We start from the raw sequence: 12,594 nt of genomic DNA on the forward strand, positions 1-12,594 counted from the left end.
TTGAATTAACTATTACACTAATAGCAATAACTCCTTTGTTCCTGACTATGAAAGCATAACTTCAGATAACGCACCTTTAAAAAAAATCGCCACATACCCTGTATATTATTCAAAACATTCTATGAAGTAATTATAGTTAATTATATTTAGTAAAAAGTAAGTCAACAAGCTGTGCAATATTGCGTTGATGTGTCATGGTATTTTTCGCTGTATTGCTGCAAAATTAAGGCCGTTCTTGAAGTTTTCCCTGTAGCTATTTTTCGCCAAAAGAATGTCAAGTTCCGCGAACGTCATAAAGCTTTGACGTGTCATTTGACTTTTTCGACAAATCCCGCGAAATGTGATTCACGCCTACTTATAGTTTGGCTTGGCGCCTATAGGCGTCAACATTCGTGTACGAATGTTGGAATTGCCCGGAACATTATTGCGGCATTTTGCTTATAACTTGAAGTTTTAATCGTTTTGTTTTGCATTAGTATGACGAAGGCAGTCACCTGGCACTTCTTCTTGGTGGGCAAATTTGTTGACCGTACTTTTTTGAACAATTTTGAAATTTGCATAATGGGTACTATATTTAGTAATTTTGAATTGCATCGGCCAACGCCCATGACAGTTATGAAAAGCAACTGCACTTTTTGCAACCTCTAATCAATAGAAAATGTTGATTATGGTCAACGCTGAAGCATTCACTTATGTTTGCGGTCGTGCTTTTGGTTTCAATTTTTACATTACGTTTTAGTCCAGCAAATTAATTTTCCAGGTGTGGCACCCAGTTCCATTTCAGGATACCTACACTTACATCAATACCCTATTGAAGGCGTTGCCTACAAAGCTACCAACAACAATAAAATGATTAGCCTATTTGATATCATCAGAGCGCGACAAATCAAGTGAAACAAAAGGCTTGCGACTTAACAAGTCACGCGAATAGCATCGGAAACAGCTTTCTATTCTGAACCAACATCACACAAGGTGCCACATTGCGTTTGAGTAAACAATTAACCAGTTACAGCCTATTTACTATGTTGCTTCAGCAGTGAGCGTTTTTGCTTGCCTGAGAGTAGTCATGTCCACAACTCAGGCCAACAACAAAGCAAAGAAGAATAGAAAAATGGCAACCGACGTTCGGATATGGTTCCCTGTGTCAGTCACTGTTGTAGCTTACCTAGTTTTTTTCGCCTACGAAATTTCAAGACGGTAAGTTTACGTGTGTATAACCAATATAACGTGTAGTTATGAAGTGTGTGGGAGCCTTGGTTTTCCGGTATGCAACAAGGAGGCTGTTTTATTGTAACATAAATACCCAAATTTCAGTATTTGTCGTACCTGAACATTGCTACAGCCGTACTATGATAAAATATACTCACAGTCTTTCTTGTTTGCTGTGTGTATGTATAGCATCAAATGTTTGAATAAGTTGGTGGTTGGTGTTACGACCGTTTCGCGTTTACATCGACGGAAAGCCGCGCCTTATGCACGCTGATATCATCAAAAACAAATACGTTGATTGTTTTTACGATGTAACAAAGCAGTTTCATTATTGTCTTCCTAAATTTAGTGTGGTAAACTGTTTTGGGTTGAATCTTTTTCAGTCTTGCCCACACTAGTGGGGCATTGGAATCTCAAAGATGCATTGTTAGACTTAAATCACTAATTCGATACGAGCCTCACTTAAGTCGCTTTTCTAAATCCTTGACTTGACTTAAGTCACAGGTTGGAAAGTCTACACTCGACTCAAACTTGCTGCAGATTGACTTGATTTAAACACTAGCATAAACCGTGTTTTGTATTCAAAACCGATAGATATTTTGCATTATTTTTTTTTGGGGGGGTCTTCAACCTCATTAAGCAATAATTTGACATACATTTTACTAGGCGGTTTTGTTTGATTGCTGTGTTATTGCTAAATGTTTTTTTATATTTGCAACCTGCATTGAAAATTCCGAAATGCCAAAGCGCTCACGTGGCTATAACTTGTAGCTAAACCAAATGAAAGAACCTTGGCTGATTTTGAGACAAAATTAATTCAACTTGGATTCGACTGAAACCCATTTCCCCATACTGCTTAGATGCAATGTTATTAAGACATGATTTTTGTGCAATTCAAAGCTTTTTGACTATTACCTTTTTTGCAGATGTACAAAAGTTTCAGATGTTGGTAGTGATTTGAATGGAAGCTATGCAGCTTTGCCAACACAGGATGCTGGATCCCCAACTCCCTTTCATGGTAACGATATGGCAGTGTATAAGTCGTTGCAGAGTATCGCTTCCACGTCCGTTTAAAGCACTTTTTACCGTTGCACTTGTTTCTTTGTTGTTGTTGTTTGCAGTAAAAATTCGTTGTTTCCCTTTTAGTATATTACTGAACGTTTCTGTGCAAATTATTTTTTATTTTCTAGCTAACGCCAAAAGTACGTAAAAACACCAAAAATGAAATGAAGTTGTTTGAATGCACAATACGAAAATAATAGAGTGCCAACTACATCATTAAACAGAAAAACAAATTGTTTTTTTCTAAAAATAATTGAAAAAAGACGCTCTAAAGATTTTGCGTAACAACTGTTTGTTGCCGTGCTAACAAAAAAAAAACGGCGATAAAATGCGTTGGATTATTTATATGCAATAAAAAGGGACAAATCACGATTACACAAAAATGTAAGCTTTAGGCTACAAAAGGTGGTGTTTGCATTGTTCCAGGTTTGCAATATTTGACAAAATATGAAAAACACTGCCACAATTATTTTTATGTCCGAATTTGGTAAACCAGTTGTAGCCCGCAACAGGTTAGTGACGTGAGACGCCCGCATTTCACCTTTCATTGCCACAGTTGCCTAAAAATGGTCAAATTGGGGATCAGTACAGTTTTACATAGTATCGTATTTAGTTACACGCTGTGACCACTGCGTTCTCAGGTTTATATAAATTCTTGTGTGCCACACCAAACAAGGTTTTGCTTTTAGTTTTTAAACTATCGAATTCCTGATCAACGCTGACTAGTATGCATTCTGAAGAATGTTGCATTCTGCTGGGTTTTCTTAATGAATTTTTATCTTTATCAAATTATACCGTGGCCAATATTATGTTACGCTTTATGTTAAGCTTTGTTGTGGATTCCCTGTAAGTTCACTACTAAAATAGTGAAACAACAACTAAAGATCAAAGGTTCAGGCTTCTGCTGTAAATCACTGCAAACATAGAATTGAGATAATAAAGTCATGCAATGGTACCAAAGTGAAAGGCAAATATACGCAATTACCACATATCCGTTGTATTTGAAAAAAGCAATAACGAAGTCGTATGGTATGCACAGTGGCAATATAGAGTTTAAGCCATTCTTTCTACTTAGAAATAATTTCTCCACTATGTTTAAAAATAACTTTTATGCAAGCGGTTTATAAACTTTTGCCTCATTAAGTTATCACATTGCGCTCAGTTTGTGCTACGTCTTAGATAGTTCATAGAAATCGTTCCAAGAATTACAAACATACACTATTATGGGAGGAAAGTTAAAGACTGGTAGTATTTGGCCATGAAGCAGTTGTTGAAATGATATAAACGACTTAGCAAATTAGGTACACAAAAATGTATTGTTTTTATTTATTGAAAAACGCCAAAGGATATTAAATTTTAACAGCACCAAAAATCGCTATAAAGCTCAACGATGAATGGTTATAGCTGTGTACGGCGACGAAGACAAAAACGTGCTTATGGCTTAAATTTGTGACAAAAATACCCAAGTTATGTTGTGTTGTAGCGGTTCGTGTGTAATTTAAGGATTTTGCTTGTTGACTGGTATTGCACTTTTCAGGACATATAATAAATCATCCAATATATTTTTTTGGATGAAAGCAAATCTACCTTGCATGCACAAATTGAGTGTGCTGAAATTGTCAGCTATATGTCAATATATGTGACTGAAATCTGTTAAGCATCCGTGGATCAGGACGATTTCTGTATTAGTACATCTTTAATTTAAAAGTAAAAAAAATAAAAAAGGGACTAAAAAATATAAGAGTTGACTGGAGTTGGATTGGACAAATTTGTTAATAAGCTTCGTTCGTTATCTTACACTGCCTAACGTTGCTATGGAAAGCTGAATTTTTTTCAAGGGGAGTATTAAAACTATATCGTTTGTCATAAATGTAATAAAGTTACATATATGCAAACAGTCCTTGGCAGCTCCGTGGTTTTGTCAGCACATGATTCTGAATCACAAACTCTTTTTACAGTAACGATGTTGCCTTGTTTTTACGAAATAAAGCTTCCACTTCCCTTTACTGGACTTTTTTATCGTATCACCTGCGTTTGCCTTGTTGATTCCTTAGTGGTTTATTCATTTTTTTTATGTTGGTGATACATCATCTTCTGGTAATCTTTTATTATTTGCTAAAAAACGCTAAAATGGCGTAAAAATATAAATAGAGAGTTGTGTCATTGTGCAAAACAGAAGACCAAAAATTACATGTGCAAAATGCAAAAAACGGGAAAAACCGCAAAAAATATGATTTTACACAATAAATAAAATCGAAACTAAAAGTCTTGATTTATTGGTTTCCTTAGCGTCCATCTTGAAATTCGTCAATTAGTTATGACAAAACTTCTGCAGAACCCCATACACCGCCTTGTAAAGAGAACAGGGACCCGACCAATCTCGTTTAGCCTGTGAAAAACAAACAATTGTAAATCAAATACGGGTTACACTAAATCTTTTACAATTGAAAGCTTTTAGGGTGTTCCTCTATCGACTTTGTTAATGAGTGGTTTAAGTTTAACAACTTTAGCGGTATCTCCCAGTATTGTGCTCATAAGATATGCTATAGGCGTTTAGGAAAAAAAATCGGCGGTTCGTACTTTACATAAATTAAATACTGCGTCAGAGTTTTGTGGGCAAAACGTCTCTTTTAAAAATAACATTAAATTAAAAAAAAACTGTGTTATGGTCTCCAATGTAAACAAATCCACAAATTTACGGTTGAATTTTCACTACCATGCCCTAAAATTTTAATGACCCTTTTCACATTTTATCCCGGTTACAGCCATCGACAATCGAAGGTATAATGTCGAGGCACAAATTGCTGGCTACTTCCTTCTCTAAACGCTGGTGAAAACGTTAGTTTAGCATAATGTTAATGTTTTCGCTAAAGATTGGTTTAGAATGCTTAAAAACAGGTTATGACAAACGACTGTCCTATTCAGGGTGACTTGATAACCCTGCAACGATTGCAGTTTCAGTATTTCCTTAAGGGAATTTATTAGGTAAAGGATTAGTTGGGTAATTTTTTTGGCAGTGCGCTTAACATTAAACTTAGGCAACAATTTGGAGATCAAAGAGCACAATATGAAGTTGAAAACAAATTTTCGTTCACTTGGAATTCTTACGTAACATTTGGTATACAGTCCAAGATGCTTAACTTTGGCTTGGTAAGTCACCATTATATTCATTTTGGCTATATCGTAAATTGTTGGGCTAATTTTGGCAAAAGCAATACTGCCTGTAAATGCCTTTTAAACTAAGTAGAAATTACTTTTTTTTAGGTTTTTCTTTACCTTGATATGTTTTGCGTTGAAATCACTACCGTAGAGACGTGATAAAAAATCAAAAGTTTTTCTTTGCAACCATAATGCCTGACAGCAATCGTCAACGTGGTGGCGTTCAAACGTGTTTGTGCTAATGCAGTGTGTAGTGTCTTGGCAGGTATCCACTTTATTGTCCAACGCCTTGTAGACTGAAATCAAACAATGCTTGGAGCTGTTCTTTCCTCCGCAGGAATGTACAGATGCTAGTCTTCGTGCAGGGCATGCTTGCTAAAAAAAGATTAAGTTGAATTTTTCAGTTTGCCAAAAATTTTAAAGCCTATAAAATATAAAGATGAAAATTGTCATACCCGGATGTCTTCAAGAAAATATTTTACAAGGTTGCACTTTTTTTGTACTTCCATTCTTGATATGAGTGTTGTTGGATTAAATGAAAACGTTTTAGATGGAGCCAGAACAAGTACCAAAAATAAATTTAAAAGAATGAATTTCATCACGTCGGCGATTTTCAGTGAAATTTTGGGTGTAAATAATAAAGGTCTTCCTCGTCCGGTACAGTTGCTTGTTCTCCTCGTACCTATCAGTAGTTGTGGTAATCAGGTTGTGGATGAAATGTGTTGGATTTAAGCTTATATAATGTGACCAGGCAAACTCGGTTTCGGTAATATTTCGTCGTACAATTGGGGATTTTTGCAAAAAAAAGTTTAATGAATTTTACGAGCGGTATTTACCACACTGGCCAAACGCACATTGTGACTGAAAACATTGTGACTTAAACCACACACCAAAAAGTAACACATTGTCAAAAACTCCTTGTAATAATAATGACAGCGATTGTTTAAACATCTGTGATAGATGTTAGGTTTTTTAAAGAATTTATTCGAAGCTCTGGCATTTTTGATTAAATCCAATACTTATTTTAAGTTAAATTTAAAATGTAAAATTATGAGTAATATCCTTTTTGTGATATTTTGTTAATGTTTCAATGTTGTGGTAGATTTATTTGTTTGTTTTATTCCACTTTTCTATTCTCGAAGCCAATTTAAAAGATAATTTAAAGACATAAGTTTTCGTGGGTGGGTTAAAGTTTTTACCTTTAAAGGTCTACTTCAAAGTACCAAAAGTATACGTTCTCTATGGACTATAGTGTGCGTTTTGAACTTTTTACGTCGATTTGATACGTTTGTTTGTTTGTGTAGTTTTTTGGAATTAGCATCACCACTATATACTTCATTTAACTATTTAAGTTTTGACGAGTCTCTGTGGATATATTTCACATTCCACAAAAATAGTGTAAGGAATTTTGACTTTCCTCTGGGTTGCTGAACGTACGTTTCAATTTGGACAGTATGGAGGTTTGTGTTTATTTTTTATGGGCAACATCACTAAACTGACTTGAAACATAAATTAAACAATTTCTTAAGCTTGTAACTACTAAGTTTTATCAAAATTATTTATTTATTTTAGGATATACCAAAGCATTCCATGCACACATTGGTGTTTCGAAGTCTAAAGAGAACACATGACATGTTTATATCTGACCAAGGTGCTGCGTTACCTGACAATGAAGCTGCGTAAGTAATATTTTAATATTTTTTTCAAGCAAAACTTAATAAACTTTTAAATGCATGCATGTTTATATTTTTTGTTATGGTTAGGTCAAGAATAGGTAGAAAAATAAAAGCACTTTCAGAGTATGGACCTGTTTTACATTTGGCAAAAATGCAGATGAAACAAAGTGCAAAGCAGGATCAAATACAAAATGGACGCTCAGAAAGTAAGTCTGAAAATTGGGTTTGGGTAAAATTGTTTAAATTCAAACAATATGCGAAAGTTAGATCCATTGTTATTAAATATATGTTTAAATCAATAATTTTTGATTTACAGGTACACAGCTTGCCATTATGCCTGCAGATTCAACTTCTGATGGTGCGGCGAAAACAAACACCAGGTAGAAAATCTTTTGTGTAAAACTTGAATAAAACTGACACCATGTATACATTTAGTTCTGTGAAACACCAACCCGGAACACAAGACATCAAAAATGTTCAAGAAAACAACAGAGCATTACTAGCAGCGAACACTCGACCAATTGCCCCAAGGAAAGCACAGATTATGCCAAAACCCAGATGGCATGCACCATGGAAACTTTATCGGGTACATATGGGACTTTAGTGTGTGTTGCTGGTTGCAAAATCGCAAGTAACAAATGTTGACACTTTTTACTTTATAGGTTATAAGTGGTCATTTGGGATGGGTACGGTGCATTGCTTTTGAGCCTGGAAATGAATGGTTTTGTACAGGTTCCAATGATAGAACTATTAAGGTAGTTAAAATGACCTTTGCCAAAACCATCATTGTTGTGAATTATAAATCAAAGTTCAACTTTTTTAGATTTGGGACCTTGCCAGTGGCAAATTAAAACTGTCTCTAACTGGTCATATTAGTTCTGTCAGAGGTCTTACTGTTAGTGACAGAAACCCTTACTTATTTTCATGTGGAGAAGACAAGCTTGTCAAATGTTGGGATTTAGAACAAAACAAGGTAAAATGTTGTTTTATATGTGTCAGCAAAAAGAATCCTGTTAAACAGGCATTTCATGTTATCTTGTATTGTTATAGGTGGTTAGACATTACCATGGCCATCTTAGTGCATGTTATGGAATTGACCTACATCCAACAATTGACATTTTAGTGACATGTGGAAGAGATTCTGTTGCAAGGGTGGGTGCTTTTAACGACCCTACAAGCTAAATTTGTAGTTCTGATGTTACATCTCTGTGTTGCTTAGGTGTGGGACATGAGGACAAAATCAAACATTATGACACTCTCTGGCCACACAAACACAGTGGCTGATGTTAAATGTCAAGCTGCTGTTCCAGAGGTGAGATTGCTTTAATGTGTTTCTAATCATATGATGGAAACATAGTTGAATTGTGTAGTCCAGGGGTGGGGAACCTTTTTGTTTATAAAGGCCGCCAAACGGTTTATCGACACTCGTTTAGGCCGCATAGACTATTTGCCAGGCCAAGGACAGTGGTGTTCAAACTTTTTGACTTACAGACTGGTGGATGTGCTATTGAACTTACGGTCCAAGCTAAATAAAATTCCTCCCTACATTTCAACCCTCACTACAACATTCGGGATTTTATTAATGTAGAAACATGCTTGTTTACCAATATTAATCTAAGAGCAGCTTGTGACATCACAGACAAGTTTAAGACATTCGATTATGCGCAAACAATTGTTCTTTTGCAACACAAGTAATATTGTATGTAGAACCTGGGTCTCTTGGCAGACCTACGGAAATCGCTTTGTGTACCAGTATGCACCACTTGGCTCTAGTTTGAAAACAGCTGCCCTAGAACCAATCAAATAGTAATGTGGAATAAAGGAAAAAAATACGTTTCTGTCTAGTTTTTAGTGCCTGGTGCACGGTGAATTATCTACATCCTAAAAGGTATTCTGACATCGAAGGCCGCACTTAGTGCCCTAAAAGGCCGCATGCGGCCTTTGGGCCGCAGGTTCCCCACCCCTGGTGTAGTCACTTACATCAAAAATAAAGATTGAAAACATAACATGTTCTACAACAAATTTTATTCAGGTGATTACTGCATCTCATGATTGCACAGTGCGCTTATGGGATTTGGCTGCTGGAAAGAGCAGATCCGTTTTGACAAACCACAAGAAAAGTGTTCGCTCCATTGCCCTTCATCCAACACAGTAAGCATTTATATTTCCTTTATTTGGCCTAGTTTGCTTGCATGATTTGTTGGTCACATAAATTGTGTAATAAATCTTAGAAAAGTTGTATCAAACTGTTCAGTAGCAAACAGCCAAACACACTGGACCTTTGGGCCGAGCATTTTGAGGAATATCTTTATTGGGAAAATCCCCTGACAAATACAGTGACGTTTCAGATTTCCTCCGCGCGGCGGAAACTGAAAACGCAAACATTTACAGTTGAAATCAAACATTATCTTTAGGCCTCAGATTCCCAGCAGTTAAACGGACTCGTAAAACCTTTTCTGTTGTTTTTAGGTACACGTTTGCCAGCGGGGCACCCGATAATATCAAGCAATGGAAGTTTCCCGATGGCGATTTTATACAGAATTTGTCCGGTCATAATGCTATTGTTAATTGTTTGGCACTAAATACCGACGGCGTTCTGGTTTCAGGAGGTAGGAGTACTTGGAAAAACGCATATTTTGGGAGACGCCCCAACCTTGCTTTGTTATTTTGTTCCGAAATAACTTTCGGGTGGAAATCGTTTTCGTTCTGTTTTTTTGTTGTTAATTTTATAGGCAAAATTTACACATCCGCTTTTCGATTTAGTCCCTGTATAACAAAAACGGGCTTTAGTCCACGTGTAAACAAATTACAGTTAGTTGCGCAAAATTCTAGATTCACTATGTACCATGTCCTCAAGTGATAAACACCGAATGAGAATCATAAAGTAGTTTTGTCGCGAAAACTGCTCCCCACCTAGTTTATTGTAGTTTATGACTCCGTTCCATGTCCACGTTAGAGTTGCAACCGGGCCCGATCCCGAATCGTTTTAAGAAGCCCGCGTTCAAGTTTGAAAGAAAGGCATATAAAAAGAAGAAATGCACAATAGACAATAACGTAAACAAGCCTTTTTAAAGCTGTTAGGCGTAAGGTTTAGCCCAGTAACTAGCTGCTAGATAATTTATATTTTAAACAATAACGGACACATAATGTGAAATCAGTCCTGAATTTAAGGCTGTTTGTTGAATACCCGAACCCGGTCCGACGTACAACTCAGGTCGACGCTAATACCAGTGCTCAAATCCCCACCGTTAACTGACCTATATTGTATAAAGCTGACAACGGCACGATCCATATGTGGGACTGGCGAACGGGATACAACTTTCAACGTACGAAAGCCCCAGTGCAGCCTGGATCCCTTGATAGCGAGAGCGGAGTGTTTGCGATGGCTTTCGACAAGAGCGAGAGTCGATTAATCACGTGCGAAGCCGACAAAACCATTAAAATCTACAAAGAAGATGACGAAGCGGTAAGCAGCACCAGTATTTGTATCACCAAAATGGTGAAATTTCGTCAAAATTGTGTTTTGTTTATCTCGTAGAGTGAAGAAACTCATCCCGTACAGTGGAAACCTGAAATCCTGCGCAAGAAACGCTTCTGAGGAGAAATGTATTTTTACGCATTCTTTCCATTGGAAATGCCAGTCGCTGGAGTGACGTTTTACGGCCACCTTACAAACTTTACAAGCCTAATGTTGTGCGACATGTTTGAGTGACAGTTGGGTTCAAACTTTTGTGGTCGTATATTGCACTGTCATTGTGGGGGAGGTCAACAATTTCCCGATCCTGGTAATCGTTGGTTAGGGGACAATTGACCTAACATTGATGACATTAGCCCATGTCTATAAAATCACTTTGTGAATACCAAATACCGTACATTTGTTTTATTACAATATCTTGGCGACGCCCAGCAAATACCGCGTTTTACGTGCAGTCGTTAAGCAGTGTCAGTTCCAGTTCAAAAAACTCATTCCACATTCTTTTTTACTTGCGTAATCCTGTGTTAGTTGATGATGGTGCAAGTGCGACAGGCCATTCGACCCTCCTTCAGGTTAAGCGAGGCAAACAAAAGGCGAATCATCCAGTGGTAGTTGTTAATAAACGCTAGAGGTGGGTTGGTGTTTTGAGACTTCAATTCATCATCCCACCTATTTAAAAACTCTGCTTTATCCGTGGTATCCGCCGGCTGTTCTTGAACCTGTGCCACCAATGCTATCCGTACCTTGTTGGTAACGTTTTGGCATGCGTGTTGACGCTGTCCATTTTTAGTCTGCTTTTGTGATTGCTTTCGACGGTTAATACAGCGAATGCATTTTGGTAAACAACGCTGACCTGCGTCGCCCTTGCCCTGCAGATGTCTGTACTTGGCTTGGGTTTTATTTCCGTTGACTATTAACTGTCTATAGTCGAGAATATTTGCGGGCCATTGTGCATCTTCAGCAACCAAGTCACACAAATTAGTTTGAATCGGGATCGAGCCCACAATTTCGCGAAAGTGAAACAAATAGTCACGCCCTTCAATAGGTTTCGGAGGACTCATTTTCAAATTCCATTTTTTGCTAGGTATATGAGGCACAAAGAATACAGTTTTTGAACCCGCATTATAGCTTGGATTTAGTTTCGTGTCCGGTTTTGGGGCTTTAGTTGTTCTCAACCGTAATTGTTCGCAAGATGATTTCTCTGCAATGTTTGCAAATAAATTTTTGCTCTTTAAGTCTTGCTCTTTGGATTTCTTACACAGCTGAAGCGTTTCTTCAGCATCATGATTATTACTTTCCATATTGATATGGATCCGTGCAGGACGCTTTACACCTCTTCGGAGCATAGACATAACTTTCGTATGAAGCCGGTGCATGGCCGTACGACTGTCAATACACTCTGATACGCCGTTATTGCTTTTGCCTGGCTTCCAACATCGACCCGGAGGCGAGTATAGTGGCTTTCCGGCCTTGTAGTCCATGAGTAGTTTTGTAATTCCCACCGGTTCTTCGTTAGCTTTAAAAGCACGAAAACAGCGTGGGTCTGTAGCTGAGGCTCTAACTACAGCTGCAAACGTAGGTTTTGTCTCTTCACTGCCAGTATTCTTTTCTTGCGTAAGAGAACACTGCGTGTGATCCCAAATCGATTTTAGGGTAGTCAATCGACGTTGCTCTGGGCTAAGTTGGGATGGGCGACTAATATTTATCGTTGAGCAGTCATTTTCAATTTCGACGTCTTTTTTAAGGATTGACCTTGCTGGTTTCATTGTTTTAAGATTTCTAATTGGGTCATTTTTGTTCACAAACATTGTGTACCGTTGCTTCCCCTTCGTGATGGATACCACTTTAACTTTACAATCACCTGAGCAGGAATTTACTTCAGGTACAGACTTGTAGACTGAACGCTTAGATTTAGCCATTTTTGTCACTTAAATCAAGTCGAAGACTTACCTTAATAGACAACAAAATTTCATTTACTAAAAAAATACGTTCTCACGTGCAATAAATAAACCT

General features: G+C 37.3%; 2 protein-coding genes across 2 annotated transcripts; one reads left to right on the forward strand and one right to left on the reverse strand.

Moving 5' to 3' along the window:
* Positions 1 to 6,694: 6,694 nt before the first annotated feature.
* LOC145238397 (pleiotropic regulator 1-like) lies at positions 6,695 to 11,017 on the forward strand. Its single transcript, XM_080101540.1, has 13 exons — positions 6,695 to 6,890; positions 7,003 to 7,109; positions 7,194 to 7,312; positions 7,423 to 7,486; positions 7,542 to 7,692; positions 7,769 to 7,861; positions 7,930 to 8,079; positions 8,157 to 8,258; positions 8,326 to 8,418; positions 9,139 to 9,257; positions 9,576 to 9,715; positions 10,379 to 10,572; positions 10,645 to 11,017. Exons 1-13 carry the CDS (start codon positions 6,885 to 6,887, stop codon positions 10,702 to 10,704), a joined length of 1,398 nt encoding a protein of 465 aa, XP_079957666.1. The 5' UTR covers positions 6,695 to 6,884; the 3' UTR covers positions 10,705 to 11,017.
* Positions 11,018 to 11,058: 41 nt separating this feature from the next.
* On the reverse strand, positions 11,059 to 12,521 carry LOC145238398 (uncharacterized). The gene has a single exon (XM_080101541.1). It carries the CDS (start codon positions 12,498 to 12,500, stop codon positions 11,106 to 11,108), a length of 1,395 nt encoding a protein of 464 aa, XP_079957667.1. The 5' UTR covers positions 12,501 to 12,521; the 3' UTR covers positions 11,059 to 11,105.
* Positions 12,522 to 12,594: the final 73 nt, after the last annotated feature.

Source organism: Phallusia mammillata, chromosome 7, assembly GCF_965637545.1.
Source record: "Phallusia mammillata chromosome 7, kaPhaMamm4.hap1.1, whole genome shotgun sequence".
In the NCBI taxonomy this organism is placed as follows: domain Eukaryota; kingdom Metazoa; phylum Chordata; class Ascidiacea; order Phlebobranchia; family Ascidiidae; genus Phallusia; species Phallusia mammillata.

Coding starts and splice junctions, on each gene's coding strand:
- LOC145238397 (XM_080101540.1), top strand. Junction 7,110..7,193: donor TTACCTGACAATGAAGCTGC/GTAAGTAATATT, acceptor TGTTATGGTTAG/GTCAAGAATAGGTAGAAAAA. Junction 8,419..9,138: donor GTCAAGCTGCTGTTCCAGAG/GTGAGATTGCTT, acceptor AATTTTATTCAG/GTGATTACTGCATCTCATGA.
- LOC145238398 (XM_080101541.1), bottom strand. CDS start 12,500: ATGGCTAAATCTAAGCGTTCAGTCTACAAGTCTGTACCTGAAGTAAAT.